The sequence below is a fragment of the Camelus dromedarius genome, chromosome 9 (assembly GCF_036321535.1).
Source record: "Camelus dromedarius isolate mCamDro1 chromosome 9, mCamDro1.pat, whole genome shotgun sequence".
Classification (NCBI taxonomy): Eukaryota; Metazoa; Chordata; class Mammalia; order Artiodactyla; family Camelidae; genus Camelus; species Camelus dromedarius.
Genome location: NC_087444.1, coordinates 64,534,703 through 64,559,476, shown reverse-complemented (window position 1 = coordinate 64,559,476; position 24,774 = coordinate 64,534,703). Strand labels below are relative to the sequence as shown.

The 24,774-nt window shown below is 38.9% G+C and overlaps 1 protein-coding gene and 1 non-coding gene across 4 annotated transcripts in view; one reads left to right on the top strand and one right to left on the bottom strand.

The window, feature by feature from the left end:
- Window positions 1–24,774, bottom strand: part of LOC105088088 (uncharacterized) — a 77,887-nt gene extending 53,113 nt beyond the window's left edge. For all 3 annotated transcript variants that reach the window (XR_010382349.1, XR_010382351.1, XR_010382350.1), the window contains exons 1-3: window positions 24,669–24,774; window positions 22,018–22,056; window positions 5,608–5,666 (exon numbers count right to left, since the gene is read on the bottom strand). This is a non-coding gene — a transcript (uncharacterized LOC105088088). The remainder of the gene's footprint in view (window positions 1–5,607; window positions 5,667–22,017; window positions 22,057–24,668) is intronic.
- On the top strand, window positions 4,736–5,602 carry LOC105088087 (histo-blood group ABO system transferase 1-like; the record flags this gene model as incomplete). Its single annotated transcript, XM_064489568.1, is given in 3 exon segments — window positions 4,736–4,762; window positions 4,765–4,886; window positions 4,888–5,602. Coding segments are annotated over 3 exon segments (864 nt in total), but the record flags the coding sequence as incomplete, so codon positions are not given.

Sequence of the window (24,774 nt, the reverse complement as noted above, 5' to 3'; positions counted from 1 at the left end):
AACTCTTAGTTATATTAGCTAAGAAAAAAAGAAAGTGGACTCAACTGAAATCAGACATTAACAGGGGGACATTACACTGATGCTGCAGAAATAAAAAGGATTATAAGAGAATACTATGAATAATTATATACATAAAAATGGATAATCTAGAAGAAATTAATAAATTTCTAGAAACATATAAGCTAACAAAACTGAATCATGAAAAACTTAAAATTAAATTATAACTAATAAGAATTTTGAATCACTTATTTAAAAACCTTCCTACAAAGAAAATTCTGGGACCAGATAGGTTCGCTGAATAATTCTACCAGATAGCAAAGAACTACTATCAATCCTCTCAACCTCTTCCAAAAAATGGAAGTGGGAACATTCCCAAACTCATTCTCATCACTTCTACATAACACAACCTTGCAGGATATTTGGTCCTGTCCAAAATTTGAGATATTTGAGACATTTGTTTCAGGACTCGTTAAATAAAATAAATATTTAACTTGGTTAAGATTTTAAATTTTATTTATGTTATTTTTATTGTAACTCATGATGAATTTTGGATTTCATATTTATTCTTGTTTTTCCTTGTCATGAAGTTCATTTCATCAGGGTTATTCTTAAACCCAAGAGCAATTGCTCTCAAATATATATCAACCTGATTATTGATTTTAAATTCACCATATCTGTTAACAATTTTGGTTACACAAATTTGATTTTGTTGGTATTGTTGTGAAATTGTTGGCTATATTTGAGTGTGATCACCAAGAACCTGGATGATAAATTGTTCATTGCTTTGCCGTTTGTCTTTTAAAACTTTAATAAATCTCCAAATTGAAGGATAACACACTACCATTAGCTTTTTAACTGTGCTATGCCAGACTTCCACTGCATTGTTCATCCTATGATCACTGTTCAGTACTGATGTATAAACATTCCAAGTTTCTGATGGAAATCTTGGACCTTCTTGTCTTCTTCCTCTGCCACGCCTTCCACAGACATAAAGTCTCTTAACATAATCCACTAGGTCATCTAAATTTTCTTCTGCATTCTCCACAATGTATTCAGAAGTTTCACTTTTATCTTCCAAAGGTACAAATGGATGTCCAAACAACATGGATGCACATTTAAAGGCGTTATTTTTCGTCATGTACTCATGTGTCGCCCAAAGAAGATACTTTCAACCTACAATGAGTGTGAAAAGTGAAACAAACATCCCTTTACTTGTGCATTTGGTAGGAGTAGTCAAATCACATTCATATTTGTAATCTTGAAATTCATCATGCACAATGAAGGGTTAATGTCAAGATAAGATTTCTTTCCCCTGAAAATGCAAGGACTTTCTTATATTAAATCTATAAATATCTTCTCACTTTTTCATTGTTAGTGCATAAATTAATTGCATAATATAACCCAACAGTACAGTGTGCACGGTAAGTAACTGAGTGAATTGTGTTGGTGCTGTCTCGAAGGTGCCATCACTGAATAATGTGGTGCTGCCACTGGTCAGCCCCTAGCCTTGAGCAACTTATGCAAAGAATGAGATCTAGAAAGGTCATTGTGTTCCTAGAGAACTCAAGTACAGAAAATACCCAGTGTTGTTTTTTCTTTTCAGGGTATGAACAGTTCCAGGAAGAGAATGAGTTCAAAAGGTGTCCAAAAGTTACTTTTGCTCATTTTACTGCTAAAAATCTCCTCCCCAGGTGGAGCTTTTAAGCCCCATTAACATACCATGTGATGTATGCAGAAGCAATGTTCCCAAACTGTGTTTGTGGGAGATTATGCCTGCATTTACATGTAATGACAAAACTGTCCTGCTTGAATATTCATCCCCTGCTCCAATGAAAGAACTAACCTTTTCTTGCTCAGTGAACCACAGCTTTGCAAAATGATTCCCCATGATCTCCTTATTTGCTACAAATAAAAACTTCACTTTGTGTGACAATTACTCTTGATATTGTCTTTGATTTAAAACTCACCAAGAAGCAAACTCCTTTTGGTTCGGTAACAGCACTGGCACTTAAATATTAAATATTGTCACAAGTTGTGTAAGTAAGAGTTCTTTTCATCATCTTGAGCACTGGAATTGTGTGTAAGAAATGGTTCTCTGCATCTGGTCACTTTCTACTCCTCTGGAATTTGGGTTTGGAGGCTGTTGTCTGTTTTGAATTCTGTTTACTTCCTTAATGAGGTTTCTTTTTCTGGGGACCTCTTCATCATGAGTATCATGGAGAGTTCTCTGAAGTACCTGCAGTGGTGCTGCATTTGGTTCTTCTTCTGCATGTTGTTTTAACCTATCCAGAGTTTTCCTTACTTCCCCTTCAATACCAATGGTGTGCTTCTGTTTTCCTGTCCCTACTGAATGGTTGTAATGTTATCCAAATGCTGACTAGTTGTACATCAGGCAATGCAGATTCTCTCTACACAGTGCTAGTACCTTTTACTCTTATCTCTGTTAAGGGAATGGAAATGGTAACAAAAACCATTATAATGTATTGCTGGCTTTTTTCTTTGTGTGTATACTATTTCTGCCATATTCTGCTGAGAATTTTCAAATAAAAATTCCATGTTGCCAAACAACAGAAGGATTTTTTTCTTTTATAGACATCTGATTAAGGGTCATGGTTTACTGGTAGGGGAAACACACAGGGCCAGTGGTGCCATGGAGACAGGAGAGCCTGGAGGTTCTCAGGCCAGTGGCCTGGCATATCTGAGCGGTCAGAACCTGCCCAAATGGTCAAAAACCACACCGAGTCTCTCTTCCTACCATTGGTGACTGCCCCATCCTCTCTACCTTTTCATTCTGTAAGGTTCTTTAACCTCCAAGATTTCCAGAAAAGTGTCATGGTGAGCAAAGTAGTGGGTTCCCTCCTCCACTGCCCTGGGATGAGCAGGTTTCTCAGACAGGCACCAAAACCACAGACACACAAGCACATGAAGCCCATACTCCTTATCCTCTAGTGTCATTTCCTCATCAAAGCAGTTGTTCAGTTTCTGGCATTCCCAATATCACAGAGTTGTCTTGATATTTTGCCACGATATTAGCATTATGACTGGGAATGACACAGAAGATTATGCTAACATTCTTATGCACAGCCAGGCAAATGTCACAATCTGGACCACAAAGACAAGGTGTCAGTCCCTTAAAAGACACTCATTAAAACTCACTCATCCTTTCCTCCTAACGAGCTCAGAACTCCCCTGACAAGGTTGCAGAAACCATGTCTCCAGCCACCTCCTTCTGTAGGAAGGCAGAAATAAGATGTCACAGAGTAGCATAAGAGTGCCAGGCAACATCAGGGTGCAGATGGCAGGTGCTCCCTACCTGCCATGGGATTCTTATACCCACTGTTCATCCCACAGTGGGCCAGCGAGAGTGTGTTTTAGAGGAGATGTATGCTTGGAACACCCTAGGACTGCAGAGGGGAGTATACATGTTGACAATACAAGCCCAGAGTCAAAAATGGCACAGGGCCAAGTTCCCATCCCCATCTTGAGCGCTCTGCCTCAACTAACATTGGAGGCATAAGGGAAAGAATAAAAGGAACCTGACTGAGAAAAGAGCCCAGAAAAAGGACACTGTAAAGAATACACAAGTAAGGCAGAGGAACAAAATACAAAAGTGGTCAAGAGCCCAGTCCTGGAGTCTGGCTGCTTAGTTGGCTTCAGCCCTTACCAGCTAGCCACATGGTCATGGGCCAGTCACCCACATCTCTGAGCTTATCTCCCTGTCTGAATCACAAGAATAATGTAGCAACCATCCCTCAGGCTTGCTGTAAGGAGGCAGCAATATAATGTACATAAAGTTTACCAGCATAATCCTAACCACAGTGTAAGACCTGGGATCTCCAGAGTAAATGCTCAGTGTAATATTAAGTGACTATTAGAGTAATACAGGAAAACAATTCTTGATCTGTAGATCTTCCCAACTGTTTCATCCCAATTACCAAATCAGGCCTTCTGAATGATGGCCTACATCAGCCTGTCTGGATGTGACCTGAAAGACAGTCTGTTCTCAACTTTATTGATGTTTTAGGAAATTTAATGTTTATGTAAAGTTCTCATAGCCCTTAAGTATTGGGGGGAGGCCAGAGCACAAGCTCTCTGAGCCCCTGGTCAGGCTCTTTGGTGGCTGCTGCCCTGCCCCGCTTTCATCACAATCTCTGTCTTTGAACTGCTCAGTGACCTCCCATTGGCTAGTCTCCTGAGCTGGTTTCAGGAGCCCTGACTTCTCTCCTACATGCCAGCCTAGAAATTCTAGTAGCCAGTTGACCAAATCCTGCCACCTGGTTACTTTGACATGACCTCAAATCAAACCTTAATTTATCAAGGTTCTGCTGGTCTAGAAGTCTTACTCATCTCCTGAACACCCAGCCCCTTGCAAGTAGGTCTCAGGAGGATCAGGCAGTGTAAGCACCTAGCAGTCCATGCATTCTGCCTTGCTGTGCCCAGGAGAGACCGTTGTGAGTGGAAGGTTGAGAAGGGGCAGGTTCTTAGCAGCATCTACATGATCCAGGCTGCAACAGCTGGAAGTGGGGGCATGGCCCAACTGGTCAAGACATTGTCAGGGAACCCAAAATGTTATTTGCTTCATCAAGTGACCTTTCTTCTTTCATTAGCTCTTGCCTTGGCTTTCTTTGGCTATTATCATCAGGACAAAAGAAGCCAGAAGCTGGAAAGCATCTTAGCTGGGGTAAGCAAGGTTCTTAGAAAAACCCATGGTATGCAAGGTGTAAAATTGTCAAGCATGGTGTTTGACCAGCCACATATGCTAAAACCCCTAGGGAAGATGTCCTTCTTGTGACCCCTTGGCTGGCTCCCATCATTTGCGACAGGACTTTCAACATTGACATCCTGAGTGAGCAGTTCCAGCTCCAGAATGCCACCATTGGATTAACTGTTTGCCATAAAAAGATACATGATCTACCTGAACCTGTTCCTGGAGACTGCAGAGATGTACTTCATAATGGGACACAGGGTGAACTACTATATCTTCATTGACCAGCCAGACTATGTTCCTCACATTCACCTCCAAAAAGGACGGCAGATAGTCATCCTCAAGGTCCAGAGCTATGTTAGCTGGCAGGAAGTCATCATGCACCACATGGAGATGATCAGCAACTTTATTGAGCAGCGCTTCCAGCAGGAGGTGGATTACCTCGTGTGTGCAGATGTGGACATGATGTTCAGTGATCACGTGGGTGTGGAGATCCTCTCCTCCTTGTTCAGCATCCTCCATTCTAACTTCTTTGTGATAAATTGGACAAACTTCCCTTATGAACAGTGGCCTCAGTCACAGGCTTATATTCCTGAAGATGACGGGGACTTTTATTATTCAGGGGCCTTATCTGGGGGGTCGGTGCCGGAGGTTTACAAACTCACCAAGGCCTGCCACGAGGCAATGATGGTTGACCAGGCCAATGACATCCAGGCCACGTGGCATGAGGAGAGCCACCTGAACAGATACCAGCTTTACCACAAACCTACCAAGGTGCTGTCCCCTGAATACACGTGGGATGAACAGACATCAAGGGCTATCTGGGATAAGCAAGTGTTAGGCTTGCCTTACAACACAACGCAGATTAACTATCAAATAATCACCATGAAATCAGGACTTACCAAAGGAAGCTTCCAGAAAGGACTCAAAGAGGTGATGGCAGGCAGCCCTAGTCTTCCTCCTGGCATTAAATTAAAATCAGTTTTACAAGAAAGGGTATAATTCCACTTCCTTTCCCTTTTTTGAGGAAAATTGCTGATGCCTCCTACCATCCCCTCAAATTAGGCAGGCCTCTCCTGGCAATTCTCCATACACCAAACACACATTTAGGCTGGCCTGATACGAGAACTCAAGCACAGTTCCTGAGTTGCCACCACCTTTAGGTTCTCACTGTGTGCTCCTAACACCCTTCAGGATGCAGGAGGTGGGCAATCTCAGCCTGTCCCGACAAACAAGGGATCAGAGATGAGATCTTTTCCAAAGCAAGGAAAGAAGCTCCTGGACACAGTCTCTTGCCTGTTGTGGCACAGAGTCACACACAGGCCTGCTTTGGCCCTTGGCTAACCAGATGAACATAAGTCCTCTTTCCAGTTTCCTTGTTAAAGTTAAAAATTCGCTTTAGTATTTAGGAAGGACATGGTGCCAAAAAAGACATTCTTTCCTGGCACTTGGCCTCTTGTCTATCCCAAAACATTGCCAAGTATCCACTGAAAGCAAATCAGGTCTCTTGGCCCTCCCCAACCCCTGTAGATTTCTTCTGCATCAGTTTCAATTCATTAATGATTTGCCAGTTTCTTACTGTCTGAAAAAAAAAACTTATTTGTAGATGATAATAGAAAGTTCATAATTGTCATGGAAACTTCTTGTTTTCACTTTAAAATGGTATTGGTCCCCTTTGGCAAGGCCCTTAGGTGTCCTGATATCTGGCATCTTCTTTGTCCTGTTTCTTCTCCCTCATATGCAAAAGAGAAGTTGCACAATAGCAATCTTTATTTCTCCTCTTTCAGGTCCTTCTCCAACTGTTAAAGGCTCTGATTCTAAGTTATATGTTTTTCTGTATCAGTGGTGATCGACTATTTTTACACAAGAGCAACTCAGGAAAAATGTTTTCTCCTCATTGGGAAATGGAAATATTCTTCTGGGGTCACAGAAGCCTGATCACCAGCTATGGTTGGCTGCAGAACAGATCCTGCAGCCCAGAGCATCCGGTCCCAGTACACGGTCTACCCTGCAGCCTTGGCTCCAAGGTTAAAGGGTATCCCAGAGATGGCCTTTCAATCCTTTCAGCCTTCTGTCCAGCCAGAGGCCTCATGGACACTTCCTGGGCTTTCAATGCACTTGAAAATGAGTAAGTGCAGTCTGTCTAATTTCTAGCTTCCTGTATTTTTTTAAACTTTCTTTTTTAGAGAAGTTATTAGTTTACAGAAAAGTTAATAGAAAATATATAAAGTATCCATAGCTACCTCCCCTCCTTCATCTTCCCCTCCTCTATCTTCCCCTCCTCCACACACCATTTCCCCCATAATTAACCTCTTGTATTAGTGTGGTATATTTGTTACAAGATAGAAAGAGCCAATACTGACACAATATTATTAACTAGAGCCCACAGTTTGTATTAGGCTTCACAAATGTAGAATGACATGTATTAACCATTACAGTATCATACAGAATAATTTTATCTGCCCTAAAAATCCTCTGTGCTCCACCAATTCATCTCTCCTTCCCTTTTCCTAACCCAATGGCAAAAACTGAAATTCTTATTGTATCCTTGGTTATGCCTTTCTAGAATGTTATATAGTTGGAATCATACAGTATGTAGCTTTCTTGGATTGGCTTCTTTCACTTAATAGTATCCATTTAAGATTTCTCCATCTGTTTTAGTGGCTTGGTAGCTCATTTCTTTCTATCACTGAATAATAATCCATGGTATAGATGTACCAGTTTGCTTTTCCATTCATCTGTTGAAGGGCATCTTTGTTTTGCTTGCAGGTTTTGGCAATTATGAATAAAGTTGCTATAAACATTCGTGTTCAGGGTTGTATAAATTTTCAGCTCACCAGGGTGAATATCAAGAAGCATGATTGTTGGATCATATGGCAAGGGTATGTTCTGTAAGAAACTGCCAAAATGTACTCCAAAAAGTGCTATTTTGCATTCCCTCCAACAATGAATAAGAGTTCCTGTTGCTCCACGTGCTGTTACTGTTTTGGCTACTGGCCATTCTAGTTGTTGCATTGTGATATTTCATTGTTCTTTTAATTTGTATTTCCCTAATGACACAAGAAGTTGATTATCTTTTCATATGTATATTTGCCACCTTTGTATCTTCTTTGGTAACATGTCTTTTCTGATCTTTTGTACCCTTTTTAAATGAATTGTTTTCTTATTCTTGAGTTTTAAGAATTTTCTGTATTTTAGATACCAGTCCTTTACCACGTATATGTTTTGCAAAGATCTTCTCCCAGTCTGTGGCTTGTCTTCTCAATCTTTTAACACTGCTTTGCATAGCGTAAGTTTTTAATCTTAATGAAGTTCAAATTATTTTTTCTTTCATGCACTATACATTTGGTGTTATAACTAAAAGGCATCACCAAACCCAAGGTCACCTCAATTCTCTGTTACCTCCTAAGAATTTTTGTGGGTTTTGTTTGTTTTCTACATTTAGGTTTGTAACCATTCTGAGTTAATTTGTGTGAAAGGTATAAGACCTGAGTCTAGATTCATTTTTTAGATATGGATGTTCACTTGTCCAGCACCAATTATGGAAAAGGCTATCATTTTCCCCATTGAGTTGCCTTTGCTCCTTAGTCAAGGATCAGTTGACTATATATGGGTTTATTTCTGGGCTCCCTATTCTGTTCCATTGATCAGTCAGTCTGTTCTTTCACCAATACCACACTGTCTTTATTATTGTAGTTTTATACTACATCTTGAAGTAGTAAGGTAATGTCAGTCCTTTGCTCTCCTTCAGTAATATGTTTGCTATTCCAGAACTCTTGCCTTTTCATATAAACTTAAGAATCAGTTTGCCGATATCCACAAAACAACTTACTGGGATATAGACTCTGATTGCATTTAACCTATAGATGAAGTTGGGAAGACCTGACATCTTTACAATACTGAGTCTTCCTATCCATGAACATGGGGTATCTCTTCCTTTATTTAGTTCTTCTTAGATTTCATTCATCAGAATTTTGTAGTTTTACTCATAAACACCATATATACATATGATTCACACATACATATATATATATATATATATATATATATATATATATATATATATATATGATTTATACCCAAGTATTTCATTTTGGGGGGAATGAATGTAAACGACATAGTGTTTTTAATTTTAAATTGTGTATTGCTGGTATACAGAACAGTAGTTTACTTCCGTATATTAATTCTTATCCTGCCACTTTGTTATAATTATTTATTAATTCCAGGAGTTTTTCCTTGATTCTTCAGAATTTTCTAAAGACAATATCTGCAAACAAAGACATTTATTTTTCCTTCCCAATCTGAATACTTTCATTTCCTTTTTCTGTCTTATTGCCTAAATTAGAACTTCCATGAATATGGTGAAAAGGAATGGTAAGGGGGCATGTTCTCACCTTGTTCTTGATCTTAGCAGGAAAGCTTCCTGCTTCTCACCATTAAGTATGATGTTATTTGCAGTTTTCTGAAGACTTTATAAGTTGAGCAAGTTCCCCTCTATTTCTGCTGTGCTGAGATTTTTTAAAAACCATGAATGGGTGCTAGACTTTGTCATATGCTCATTATGCATTTATTGATATGATCATGTGATTTTTCTTCTTTAGCCTGTTAATGTGATGGATTGATTTTCCAATGTTGAATCAGACTCTTACCAGAACTAAATCCCACTTGGCTGTGGTGTATAATTCTTTTTATACATTGGATTAGGTTTGCTAATATTTTGTGGGTGGTTTTTCCAGATATGTTAATGAAAGGTATTGATCTATGGTTTTCTTTTCTTGTAATGTCTTAGTCTAATTTTGGTATTAGGGCAATGCTGACCTCATAGAATTAGAAAGTATCCCCTCTGCTGTTATCCTCGGAAAGAGACTGTACAGAGTTGGTATAATTTCTTCCTCAAATATGTGGCAGAATTCACCAGTGAACCCATTTGGGGCTAGTACTTTCTGTTTTGGGAAGTTATTAATTATTGATTCAATCTCTTTAATAGATAAGGCCTATTCAGTGTGTTTCTTCTTCTGTGAGTTTTGGCAGACTGTGTCTTTTAAGGAATTGGTCAATTTTATCTAGGTTATTAAATTTGTGTGCATATAATTTTTCATAATATTCTCCTATTATCCTGTTAATGCTCACAGAATCTGTAGTGATATCACCTCTTTTATATCTGGTATTAGTAATTTGTGTCTAATTACTAAATTAAGTAATTTAACTAAGTCTGGCCAGAAGTTTCCTGATTTTTATGAACATTCAAAGAACCAGCTTTTGGTTTTGTTGATTTTAGCTACTGATTTCCTGTTTTTAATATTATCAATTTCTGCTCGAATCCTTTTTTTGCTTAATTTGGGTTTAATTTGCTTTTTCCATTCACTGAAGTTTCATGCTTAGATTACTGATTTTAGATTTTTAGATTTTTCTTCTTTTCTAATAATGCTAATGAATTTCCCTCTTAGCACAACTTTACTGCATCCCACAAATTTTAATAGATCTTGTTTTTATTTTCACTTATTTCAAAATATTTTAAAATTCCTCCTGAGATTTTCTCTTTAATGCATGTGTTATTTAGAAGTATGTGTTTAATTTCCACATATTTTGAGATATTCCAGCTATCTTTCTTTTTTTGATTTCTAGTTTAGTTCCATGGTAGTCTGAGAATGTTATGCTATGTGATTTCTATTCTTTTAATTTTGTTAAGGTGTGCTTTATGGCTCAGAATTGGCTTATTTGGTGAATATTCCATGTGAACTTAAGAACACTATGTATTGTACTGTTGTTGGATGAAGTATTCTATAGTTGTCATTTATACCTAGTTGACTGATAGTGCTCTTAAGTTCAACTATGTCTTTACAGATTTTATGCCTGCTAGATCTGTCCATTTTTTAGAGGAATGTTGAAATCTCCAACTATAATAGTGGATTCATCTATTTCTACTTGCAGGTGTATCATCTTTGTACTGGGTTTTCATTTTCATTCAGTTAAAAATAGTTCTTAATTTCTTTTATTAATAAGAGAAATATATTCACAATTTTAATTGCTTTAAATTTGTTGAGATTTTATTTCCTAGAACATAGTGATCTTGGTGAATGTGGGTACTTGAAAAAAAAAAAGTGTATTGTACTGTAACTTTGATGGAGCATTCCATAAATGCAAATCAGTTCAACTTAATTGACTATTTTCTTCAAGGGTTCTATATCCATACCAATCATTATAATGTTCTATCAATCATTGAGATGACTGTTGAAATCTTTAATTATAATTGTGGAGTAGTCTATGTTTTCCTTTAGCTTCTTACTCACTGACTTAAATAATTTAACTTTTGTTATTAGGTGCATACATACTTATGATCACCATAATCTCTTGAGAAAAGGCCTCTTTATCATTTTTATACATGCTTGTTTTACCTTTGTAATATATCTTGTTGATAAACCTACCTTGTATGATTTTACTATAGGTATACTACCTTTGTTTGAATTAGTGCTAGCATAGCATATCTTTTTCCAACACCTTTCATTTAACTTTTGATTTTTTAATTCTTATTTTTTACTGAAGTGTAGTCAGTTTACAATGTTAGTTTCAGGTGTATAGCAAAGCAATTCAGTTATACATATACATACTTTTTTTCCACATTCTTTTCCATTACAGCTCATTAGAAGAAACTGAATATAGTTTCCTATGCTATACTGTAGGTCCTTGTTCTTTATCTATTTTTTTTGGCATTCTTTTTTAGTAGTCAGTTTACAATGCTGTGTCAACTTCTGGTGTACAGCATAATGTTTCAGTCATACATATACATGCATATATTTGTTTTCATATTCTTTTTCATTATAGGTTACTGCAAGATTCTGAATATAGTATTCTATAGTTGTCACTTATACCTAGACATCTATTTTATATATAGTAGGTAGTATCCGCAAATTTCAAACTCCCAATTTATCCCTTCTACCCCCTTTACCCTCTGGTAACCATAAGTTTGTTCTCTATGTCTGTGAGTCTGTTTCTATTTTGTAAATAAGTTCATTTTGTCTTTTTCTTTTTTTAGATTCCACATATAAGCAATATCATATGGTATTTTTCTTTCTCTTTCTGGCTTATTTCACTTAGAATGACGATCTCCAGGTCCATCCATGTTGCTGCAAATGGTGTTATTTTATTCTTTTTTATGGCTGAGTAGTATTCAATCATATATGTATGTATATATATATATATATATATATATATATACCACATCTTCTTTATTCAGTCATCTGTCAATGGACATTTAGGTTGTTTTCATGTCTTGGCTATTGTAAATAGTGCTGCTATGAACATTGTGCCTTTTCAAATTATATTTTTCTATTTATATGCCCAGGATTGGGATTGCTGGATCATATGGTAAGTCTATTTTCAGTTTTTTAAGGTATCTCCATACTGTTCTTTATAGTGGCTGCACCAATTTACATTCCTACTAACAGTGTAGGAGGGTTCCCTTTTCTCCACACTCTCTCCAGCATTTATTACTTGTATATTTTTAACAATAGCTATTCTGACTGATGTGAGGTGATACCTCATTGTGGTTTTGATTTGCATTTCTCTGATAATTAGTGATGTGGAGCATATTTTCACATGTCTGTTGGCCATCTGGATGTCTTCTTTGGAGGTATGTCTATTTAGGTCTTCTGCCCATTTCTTGATTGGTTTGCTTGGTTTTTTGTTTTGTTTTGTTTTGTTTTGTTTATTTTTTTGTTTTTCTTATTAAGCTGTATGAGCTGTTTGTATATTTTGGAAATTAGTCCCTTGTCAGTCACATCATTTGCAAATATTTTCTCCCATTCTGTAGGCTGTCTTTTCATTTTGTTAATGGTAGCCTTAGCTGTGCAGAAGCTTTTAAATTAGGTCCCATTTGTTTATTTTTGCTTTTATTCCCATTACTCTAGGAGCTGGTTCGAAAAACATTGCTGTGATTTATGTCAAAAAGTGTTCTGCCTATGTTTTCCTATAGGAGTTTTACAGTAACTGGTCTTACATTTAGGTCTTTGATCTATTTTAAGTTTATTTTTGAATGTAATGTGAGAGAATGTTCTAATTTCATTGTTTTACAGGTAGCTGTTCAGTTTTCCCAGCACCAATTATTAAAGAGACTATCTTTTCTCCATTGTATAGTCTTCCTCCTTTGTCATAGACTAATTGACTGTAAGTGCATGGGTTTATTTCTGGACTTTCTATCCTGTTCCATTGATCTGTGTCTGGTTTTGTGCCAATACCATACTGTTTTGATTACTGTAGCTTTGTATTAGAGTCTGAAGTCAGGGAGCATGATTCCCCCAGCTCCATTCTTCTTTCTCAAGATTGTTTTGGCTATTCAGGGCCTTTTGTGTTTCTGTACAAATTTTAACTTTTTTTTTTTGTACCAGTTCTGTGAAAAATGTCATTGGTAACTTGACGGGAATTGCATTGAATTTGTATATTGCCTTGGCCATTTTAACAATATTGATTCTTCCAATCCAAGAACACGTTATATCTTTCCATCTGTTTGTGTCATCTTCGATTTCTTTCATCAGTGTCTTACAGTTTTTGGAGCGCAGGTCCTTTGCTTCTTTAGGTAGGTTTATTCCTAGGTATTTTATTCTTTTTGATGTGATGGTAAATGGGATTGTTTCCTTAATTTCTTTTTCTGCTACTTCATTGTTAGTGTATAGGAATACAACTTATTTCTGTATATTAATTTTATATCCTGCAACTTTACCAAATTAATTGATGAGCTCTAATTGTTTTCGCTTGTGTCCTTAGGATTTTTTTTATGTGTAGTATCATGTCATTTTTACTGATAGTTTTACTTCTTCTTTTCCAATTTGGATTTATTTCTTTTTCTTCTCTGACTGCTGTGGCTAAAACTTCCAAAACTATGTTGAATAAAAGTGACAAGAGTGGGCATCCTATCTTCTTCCTAATCTTAGAGGAAATGCTTTCAGCTTTTCACCATTAAGTATGATGTTAGCTGTGGGTTTGTCATGTAGGGACTTTATTATGTTGAAATATGTTCCATCTATCCCACTTTCTGAAGAGTTTTTTAAATCATAAATAGATGTTGAATTTTATCAAAAGCTTTTTCTACATCTACTGAGATGATCATATGGTTTTTAGTCTTCAATTTGTTAATGTGGTGTATCACACTGATTTGTGGGTATTGAAAAATCCTTGCTTCCCTGGGATAAATCCTACTTGATCATGCTGTATGATCCTTTAATGCATTGCTGGAGTTGATTTGCTAGTGTTTTTTGAGGATTTTTGCATCCATATTCATAAGTGATACTGGCTTGTAATTTTCTTTTGTAGTATCTTTGTCTGGTTTTGGTGTCAGGATGATGGTAGCCTCACAGAATGAGTTCAGAAGTGCTCCCTTCTCTGCAATTTTTTGGAATAGTTTCAGAAGAACAGGTGTTAACTCTTCTCTAAATATTTCATAGAATTCGCCTGTGAAGCCATTTGGTTCTGGACTTTTGTTTCTTGGGAGTTTTTAAATTACTTAACAGTCTATTCTTTGTTCTTTCTAATCTCAGTAATTGTATTCTTCAACTCTGGATGTTCTTTACACTTTCTTTTTGCTAAAAACTTCACTCTGTGCATCTATTCTCCTCCTGAGTTCTCGGATCATCTTCACAATCATTACTCTAAACTCTTTCTCGAGTAGATTGTCTATCTCCTTATCACTTATTTCTTCTTCTAGGATTTTATCTTGTGCCTTTGCCTGGAACATATTCCTCTGCTGTCTCATTTTTCCTAAATTTCTATTTGCATTTTTATGTAGGTTAGTTATGTTTCTCTACCTTGGAGAAGAGGCATTCTGTATGAAACATCCCATGCATCCCAGCAATACACTCCCCTCTTGTCACTCAAGGTCGGTCCAGCTGATCCCAGAGTAGAGTCAAGCCTACATTTGTGGACTACTTCCACAAGCTGTGGGATTGTTTTGTTTCTTCTGGTATCTGCCCCTTGGTGAGTGAGGCTGGACTAGAGGTTTGAACAGGTTTCCTGGCAGGAGGGGTAGGTCTAGCCCACTGCTGGGTGGAGCTGGTTCCTGGCCCTGTGGTGGGTAGAGTCATGTCTAAAGGCCTGTCTAGAGGCAGCTGTGGGCTCAGGAAATCTGCTGATTAGTGGGACTGCATTCCTAACCAGTATGTTGCTTGGCCTGAGGCTTTAAGCCTACAGGCTGTTGGGTGGGGCCAGGTCTTGGTGCCAATGACTCAAGAAAGATGTCAGCTTCCAGGAAAGCTCATGTAGATGAACACTTTCCGAATGTCTGCCACCAGCTTTCATGTCCCCAGGGTGAGCCACAGCCACCCCACCACCTCCCAGAGAGACCCTCCAAAGTCAGTAGGCAGGCCTGGCCCAGGTTCCTACGAAATTGCTGCCTCTGCCCTTGGCCCCAGCACATGTGAGATTCTGTGTGTGCTTCCCAAGAGAGTGAAGTCTGTTTTCCCTAGTCCCATGGAGCTCCTATAATTAAGCCCCGCTGGCCTTCAAACCAGATGTTCTGGGGACTTCTCCTCCCAATGCCGGAATCTTGGGCTGAGGAGCCTGACATGGAGCTCACAACTCTCACTCCTTTGGGAGGGCCTCTGCAATATAATCTTTCTCCAGCTTGTGCATCGCCCACCTAGGAGGTATGGGCGCAATTATATTGCGAGCACACCCCTCCTACCATCTGGCTGTAGTTCCCTCCTTATGTCTCCAGTTTAAGATCTTTTTTTGCTAGATTCCAGTCTTTTTTAATCAATGGTTGTTTAGCAGTCAGTTGTGGTTTTGTTGTGCTTGTATAACTTTTGATTTTGAGATGACTGTAGATTCACATGCAATTGTAAGAAACAACAAAGAGATAACCCAAAAGTTTCTCCCTTGGTACTATCTTAGATAACTATAATACAACACCAAAACCAGGAAACTGACATGATACAGTTCACCAAGATCACTCATATTGCAACAGTTTTATATATACTCACTTGTGTGTGTGTGTATGTTTATGTCCATACAATTTTGTCAAATGTAGATCAATGTAACCAATACTACAGTCAAGATACAGAACTGTTCCATCTTAAGGAACCCTTTTATAACCACAGGCACCTTCCTACCTCCTCATTTCCCTACTCCCTCCCTGGCAACCACTAATTTGCTCATCTCTATAATTTTGTGATTTGAAATGTTATATAAATGGTATCATACACTTTATGACCTATTGAGCTTGGCTCTTTCCACTTTACGTAATTTCTTTGAGAATTATTTGAGTTGTAGGATGTATCAAGAGTTTGGTAATTTTTATTGCCAAATAGTACAGATGGACCACAGTTGTCCATTTATAGTTTGTTTAACCACAGTTTGTTTAACCATTCACCCACTGAAGGACACTTGAGTTGTTTCCAGTTTGGGTATATTATAAACAAAGTTACTATGAATATTTGTGTACAAGTCTTTGCATGAACGTAAGTACCCTTGAATTGAGCTGAACAGTTAAGAGTGAAATTGCTAGATAATATGGTAAGTACATGTGTAGTTTTGTAAGATGCCACATACTCTCTTTCAGTTAGTGTATCATTTTACATTCTGACCAGCAATGTATCAGTGATTCATTTTCTCCATACTTTCACCAGTTAGGCAGTCTTCTAACTTTGGCAGGCCAAGAAATGTGGTTTAAGGGGGACCAGGATGAGTCCAGGCAGCTGAAAGGGCAATGGTGCTTTTTCCATGGCCTGGGATTCTACACCATCACAGTCTTGATGAAGGTGGTTGTTGGGTATCATCTGGAAACTGCTTTTACATCCTTCCTCTGAAGCTCTACATGCCACTGACATAGGGTAGGATTTGACCCTGGTGCTTGCTGCAGACTTCTAAGAGGCTGGCAGCAAGGGTAAATTAACCAAAGCATAAGGATTTTTTTCTTTATCCTTTAACTTTTAACTCCATTTCTTTATATTTAAAAAACTTTAGTAGACAGTATGTAGTTGGATTTGTATTTCTATCCAATATTGAAATGGCTGCCTTTCAGAGTATTTATACCATTTATATCTAAAGCAATTATCACTATGGCTGGGCTTAAAGCTACCAATATTCCTGGCTTTTATTTTTCCAATCTGTTCTTCCTTCTTTCTCTTTTCTGCATTTTTTTATATTAACTGAGGTTTTAATGTTCTGTTTTATCAAATATATTGGCTTTTTACATGTACAATTTCTGAAAAAGTGATTACTCTAGTAAAGTAGTTCTCAATCAGGGGTGATATTTGGCAATGTCTAGAGAGAGTTTTATTGTCCAAACAAGTCAGGAAGTGGGGATGGGCCCTATGGGATCTACTGGACAGAGGCCAGAGGTGCTGCTAAGCATTTGAGGATGTACAGACAGTGATACACAACAAATAATTATCTGGTCCAAAATGTCAATGGTGCTGAGGTCAAGAAATCATGCTCTCTAAGGTTTAAAATAAACTCCTTTAACTTATCCTGGTCTACCAGGAAATAATATTAAAACTTCACATATATAACAAGAAACTAAAAAGAGTATACTTCCATTTCTACCTCCTATTCTTTTGCTATTGTTGTCTTACAATTCACTTCTTCAAACCCAAGATTCATTGCTAATATTTTTGCTTTAAATAATCAGTTATATTGTAAAGAGATTAGAAGTGAAAAAGTCTTTTATTTCACTCACATATTTTCTATTTCCTCCCCCACATCAGTCCTTTGTGTAATGTAAATTTCCATCTAGTAAAATTCTTTGTCTATAAATTATCTTTAACGCTTCTTAGATTTTCTGGCAATGTATTGTCTCAAGAAAACACTTCTCAATAATAAAAAGAATGAAGTACTCAAACACACAACATAGATGAATCTCCAAATAATTGTGCGAAATAAAAAAGGACAAACATACTTTATGATTCCACCTATATAAAACTTCAGAAAAAGCAAACAAGCCTAGAATGAAAGAGTAAATTTCCGATCATGGGGATAAGAAGCCAGGAAAGGATACAGGAATTATAAAGGGTCATGAGGTAACTTTGGGGGTGTTCTATATATTCATTATCATGATTATGATGGTTTCATGGAGATAGATAAATAGATACATACATACATACATACACACATACATACATACATATATAAAACATATGATACAAAAACATCACATTTTAGGTCCAGGCTCACACAGGCACCAGTAGCAGGTGGTCCACGTACTGCTGCATTCTGAGAATTTGGGAGGAGTGACATCAGCAAGACAGCAGGATAGAAGACACCGGCCTTCATCCTCTAACAAAATAACAACAAGCAGGCAGCTAGTCACAAGAGAAAATAGCTTTGAGAGGGTTCAAGATTCCAATTAAGAACCTATAGAAACATAATGGAGCAAAAAATGAATAACCTCACAGAATGGATTGCTGGGGAGACTGGCTTACCTCAGACATATGGAGATGGCTAAGAACAAAGAGGAAGGGCAGGGGCTATCAGTATTAGCCACAAGGGCTGGTGCCATCATGGTCCCCCGTGGTTTGCTCCATGGAGGATCCTGTCAGCCTTTGCCATTGAGAACCTAAACATCCCCACAACAGCCACAGCGTCCCCCACAGCTTTCACAGCAGAGAACCTTGTACTGTTCAACAGTGCAGACTCCAACAGCTGTTCCACAGAGGAAACCAGCAGCTTTTGCCACTGGGGTAACCACAGCCATCACCACCCTGGAAGCCCCAGGGAGGGAAATGCTGCTGCATGTCCCACCTTAGAAGAAGCTGCTGCTATGCCACTGTGGGACCTGGACTGCCAGCTCCCACCATTCCCCTGCACATCCTAGACCCCAGAGCCCTGGCTGCTATGTGCGTGCCTGTACTTCTGACCCTGATAAGCAGCTTCTCTGAGTGTTCACACTTCAGGCACAAGCCACTGCTGCTGCAAGCTGGCTAACGGCCCAGAGCCACGGCTGCTCTGTGAGCACACAGGTCCCAGTACCCCCTCTGCCGCTGCTCCATGCACACCCATGCCTCCGACACTGGAGTCACCACACCTTCAGGCCAGCCAGTGCACCAGACCCCAGGGCCACTGTTTCTCTGTGAGTACCCATGCTCCAGACTCCAACTCCATGCATCAGACACCAGTGCTACCACCACTGCGAGGGTGCTTGCAAGCCAGATCTGGCACTAAGAGGGATCCCCGTGGCCACAACATACTCCATGGGAGAAAAAGAGATCAAGAGGTTCCCAGGACTTTTGCCACCGAAGACCCCAATGATCCTCACCTGCAACACTGGCTGTTGAGGACCCCTGCAATCTTCACTGCCACTGACCTTAGTCTTAACAGAACAAAGACCAGAGCAGAAATAAATCAAATGTAGACTAAAAAGACAACAGAAAAGACCAACAAAACTAAGAGTTTTTCAAAAAAATAAATAAATAAAATGGATAAGTCTTTAGCTAGACTTAATAACAGAGAGAAGACTCAAATAAATAACATAAAAAAGAAAGAGGAGACATTACAACTGACATTGCAGAAATACAAAGGGCCACAAGAGAATGCTATGAACAATTAGCAACAAATTGGACAACCTAGAAGAAATAGATAAATTCCTAGAAACATACAACCAACCAAGATTGAATCATGAAGAAGTGGAAAACCTGAATATATCTATATCTAGTAACGAGATTAGATCAGTAATAAAAATTCTCCCAACAAATAAACCATGAACAGATGAATTCACTGCTGAATTCTACTAAACATTAAAAGAAGACTTAACACCAATCATTATCAAACTCTTCCAAAAAACTAAAGAAGAAAGTATAGTTTCAAACTTATTTTACAAAACTAGCAATACTTTGATACCAAAGCCAGGCAAATACACAATAAGAAAAGAAATAATAAGTCATAATGAACACAGATGCAAAATTTGAACAGAATGCTAGCAACTCAAATCCAACAGCACGTTAAAAGGATCATATGCAACGATCAAGTGGGATTTATTCCAGGGATGCAAGAATCGTTCAACATACACAACTCAAGAAGTGATGTATACCACATTAACAGAATGAAGGATAAAAAACACATGATAATAAAAGCAGATTAAGGGAAAACATTTAACAAATTCAACAAATTATACCTCAATAAAGTTGGGGGAAAACACCAACTTACTTAAGTATGTACAGTTTACATTAATTATATCTCAACAGTGACTTTTAAAAATGGTTTTAATGTAAAGATTAGGACCTCCTACCCCTCTTGAAAAACCTAATTTGGCAAACTTGTATACAACTCCACCATAACCTCCTCATTGCTTGGGAGGGGCAGCCCTGCTGTAATAGAAGCAAAGACTAGCAGGCAGTGAAGGATGTTTCACCCAATCACAACAGCAAACAGAAAAACAAATCTCAAAACATTAAAACAGTCTAAGAAATCTCTAGGATAACAGTAAATGTACCAATATTCACATTATAGGTGTCCCAGAATGAGAACAGAGAGAGGAAGGGGTTGAAAAATATATTTGAGAAAATTATGCCTGAAAACTTCCCAAACCTAAAGGAAACAAGACACCCAGGTACAGGAAGCACAGAGGATCCCAAACAAGATGAACCCAAAGAGACCCACACCAAGACATACCATAATTAAAATGGAAAAAGTTAAAGATAAAAAGAGAATTCCAAAGGCAGCAAGAGAAAAGCAATGAGTCTTATACAAAGGAATCCCTGTAAGGCTATTAGCTGACTTCTCTGAAGAAACTCTGCAGGCCAGAAGGAGTAGCATGGTATGTTCAAAGTGCTGAAAGGGAAAAACCTGCAGCCTAGGATACTACCTGGCAAGATTGTCATTTAGAATTGAAGGAGAGATCAAGAATTCCTCAGACAAGCAAAAATTAGAGTTCATCAATACTAATCTTATTCTGAAAGAAATGTAAAGGGCTTCTCTAGGTGTTAAAGAAGTAAGAATCTACAGGAAAGGAAAATTCCAGTAGGAAAGGCAAAGCTAGGACTGAGGACCAACCACTTAACTAAGCCAGTAAAAAGATTAAAGGTTAAGAAATGTAAAAGGTAACTACAACTACAATAAAAAGTTAGGGGACAAACATAAAGATGTAAAGTATGACATCAAAAACACAAAATTGGAGGGAGGAGGAGTAAAACAAGTAGATCTTTTATAATGTAGTTCGAGCTGGCCAGGAGGTCCTTTCCACCATTCACACGTGTAAAGGGACTCACTGACATGTGGATCCTGCAGCTCTTAACAAAGTCCTGTAGTCACCCCATCTGAGGTGTTTCTCTCTACTCTACAATCTCCTCATCCCCTACACGCATTACTCTCCCTCATCTGTCTTTGTGATGCTCACCAACCCCATTCAAGGCCCAGTCCTCTAGCCATGCCCTCCCGTTCCTTGCTCCTACTACAAATGCCACCATGACCTGAAGATTTCCCCTCCTAAAAGTGACTCACAATTCTACCCTGGTCCACACACATGCCATCACCTTATGGTGTCTTAAACCTGAACCCTCATCCTTAAATCCAGAGCTGTGCACCTTGCTGTCCACTCAATCCCTCCACCTAGAAGTCTGCAGAACATCTCATACTCAGTATATTCAAACCTAACTCCTGATATGCCCTCTGAAAATTACTCCTACAACCAACTTCCCCATCTCAGCTGATGGCATCTTCCTCCCTCCAGTTGCAGACATCAAAAACCTGGGAGTTATCCCAACTCCTTTCTTTTCCTTCTTACTCTCTGTGTTATAAAGCATAGTCAGACCTATTTTAAAAACAATCCCAGGAATCATAAGTTCCTCCCATGTCCGCAGCCAACACCTTGATCCAGTCATTACCAGTACTCCTCTGGACCATTCAGTACCTTCTTCCCTCACTTCTTTTTGTTCTCTAATCTGTAGCCAGAGAGTCTGGTAAATCCTGATTCAGATCACCTCTCTCTACTTCAAACAGTCCAAGATTCCTAACAACCTCAGAATAGAGGCACAGTTCCAAAGGCTGCCATTCTAGGCCTGACTCCTGCATCGTCACTCTTTGGTCCCACCAGAAATAATTGAGATGCACAGTTCCCTGAATTCTGCCAACTCAGTTTCACCTACAAGTATCTGCAAATGCTGATCTCTGTGCCTATAAAACCTTCTTCACAGTATTCATTGGTTTTCAGAAATGGAAACCCCCTCATATAACCCCTGGTGTGGGGTCAGGACCCTGAACCTCAGAGAACCGGGGCCTTAGGCACAGTGGCCAGGAAGGTGGCAGGTGCTGAGTTCCAGGACACCATAATCCCAGAAGACTATACAGGTGGGAAATGTGTTGGACAAGGGCCTGAAATACCCTCTACTCACCTGTGCATGGCCCATAAGCACTTCTGCAACCATGGGTCCCTGTGAAAAGAACAAGACTGTGAGCAATGGGCATCCATCATGGGGTCTTAAGGTTCATTCCACCCCTCATCCCTGCCCTGGAGCAAGGTGACCTCCATTTGAATGACTAACTTATGAACCTCAGTCATTGGTGTAGCCTTTTTTCCTGTGCATTTTTAAAAGTTGAAGTATAGTGATATACAATATTATATCAGTTACAGGTGTACAATACAGTGACTCACAATTTTAAAAGGTTATACTTCATTTATAGTTATAAAATATTGGCTATATTCCCTGTGTTGTATAGTCTATCGTCACTGCTTATTTCATACATAATAGTCTATACCTCTTAATCCCCTACACTTTATTGCCTCTCCCCACTTCCCTCTCCCTACTGGTAACCACTACTTTGTTCTCTGTATCTGTGAGACTGCTTCTTTTTTGTTATATTCACTAGCTTGCTGTATTTTTTGGATTCCAAGTGATATCATACAGTATTTGTTTTTCTCTATCTGACTTATTTCACTTAGCATAATACCTGCCAAGTCCATACCACATCTCCTTTACCCATTCATCTATTGATAGACACTTAGGTTGCTTCTGTATCTTGGCAACTGTACATAATGCTGCTATGAACACTGGGGTGTATGTATATTTTAGAATTTTGTGGTTTGTTTTCTTCTTTTTTGGATACATGTCCAGGAACGGAATTGCTAGGTCATATGGTAGTCCTATTTTTAGTTTTTTGAAAAACCTCCATATTGTTTTCCACAGTGGTTGTACCAACTTACATTCCTAATAACAGTGTATGAGGGTTCCCTTTTCTCCACATTAGTGTTGTCTCTTATCAGCTGTGTGATCTTGGACAACTCTCCCTCTGTGCCTTCTTCTATAAAGTGCGGATAGTAAGGGAACCAACCTCAGAGGGCTGGTTTTAGTATATTTTAAGTGCTGATTATGTGCTATCACTATACACAGAATTAAGGCTTTTGTCAGTGTTCTCTATGCAAAGAAAGTGATGAATTTTGAAATTTTGAACATGTGTTTCAGCTACCTTTAAGCATTTAAGAGACTATGATATTTAAGAACTTTGATTTTAGTATGTTAGTATACTGATTAGTTATATGTTAAGAGGTAAACTAAATATTAAGTGCTTTCATAAATTTAACTTGTTAAATCCATGTTTTCAATTTTAACCGACTGCCTGTATGTAGACATCTAGAGGAACAGTGATTGCTTAAAATTTTTGAAATAAATAGTTCATAAATTAAAATAGAGGGTGGAGAGGATAGGCCTTGGCTGACGGGTAGATGTTAGTCCTCTTTCCTTAAAATAGTTCTCCATCCTTCAAGTGTACCTTGTATTACATCACTTCTACTCCCTGACCAAAACAGCCGTAACATCCCTCAGCTTGACTAAACTTTTGATAGGTTTTTTCCTGACTGTAAGACCTTACCTCCCTTTTCTTAAAACATTTACTTTAGGAAATTTGCCAATTGTAAATTATTTATCTGCCCCTTACAACCTAGTAAATCTCCCAGCTTCATGCCACTTTCACAACCCGGTAAGTATTTTTCTCAAAGATTTGAGAATCATCTCTTTGAAATATAAACATTAAAGGATACAGCACCCCTATCTCTGTCTCTGTGGGAGAAGCCTAATTTTAACAGGTACCAATTAGAAAACATATATGTCTTAATTACAGAGGAAAAGATTTACAAACTCAGGAATAACTCAATATGCTCCACAGTTCCCAGTGATCAACCTCCCCATCTAATGGCCCCAAGTACTTTTCCACTGGCTCCCTCCACCACTTTAAACTCCTCCTGCCTTTTGTTTCAGTGGAGTCCAGTCTCCCTCCCCTATTCCAACAGTCTTGAATAAAGTCTTCTCTGACTGTTTAACTTTGTCCAGTGCACTTTTTACTTTGACATCTCTTTGGCCACTGCTCTGGTCCAGCCTTCATGGTACCTCTCCGGGATTCTGTGACAGTAGCTTTTTCTCAAGGTCTCCCACTTCACTTTCATGTCCACTCTACCTTGAGCTGCCTTTGGGGACCTTTTAAAACCCTATCTCAGGTCAAGTCTGTCAGCTCAAAACCCTCCACGGCTACCAGCACCCTCAGATGAAAGCTTAACTGCTCGGGTCGCCATAGCACTCCCAATCTGTTTCCTGTAGATGGGAGACTGGCTCCAGGTTTCTCCCAATACCCCACTTAATTACCCTTCCAAGCCTTTACATGGTCGCTCTGCGTGTAACACTATTCCACTTTAACTACACCAAGTGCCTGAAAAGGCGACCCCACCCAGGAATGCACCAAAGTCCCGCACAAAAGACCTGACTGAAAGTGAAATGAGCAGGCACCACTCATTTGGGTCTTTAGGATTCATGAGTGGGCGTTCTCGTGGGGGAGGGTTGGGGAAATGCAACCTGCGTGAGGTCCACCAAGGGAAAGCCCGTAGGCTGACTGGAGCCAGGAAGGGCCGGCAACCAGACGCGGGTGCTGCGGGCTCAGCCAGACCCCCGACCCCCGCCTGCCTCAGGCACGGCGGTCACCCCAAGCGGCACTCTCACCAGGCCTCAGAACCGCCCCGTCAGAGGGAACAAGATCTACTTTCACATTTCGTGCTTACTTTATCTTGGGCCCCGTCAAAAATATAATCAAGAATTAGGTCCGGTGAACAAAATGAAGAGCGCCCTAAACGACGGCCGCTAGAAAAACGCTGTAGGTCCAGCCCA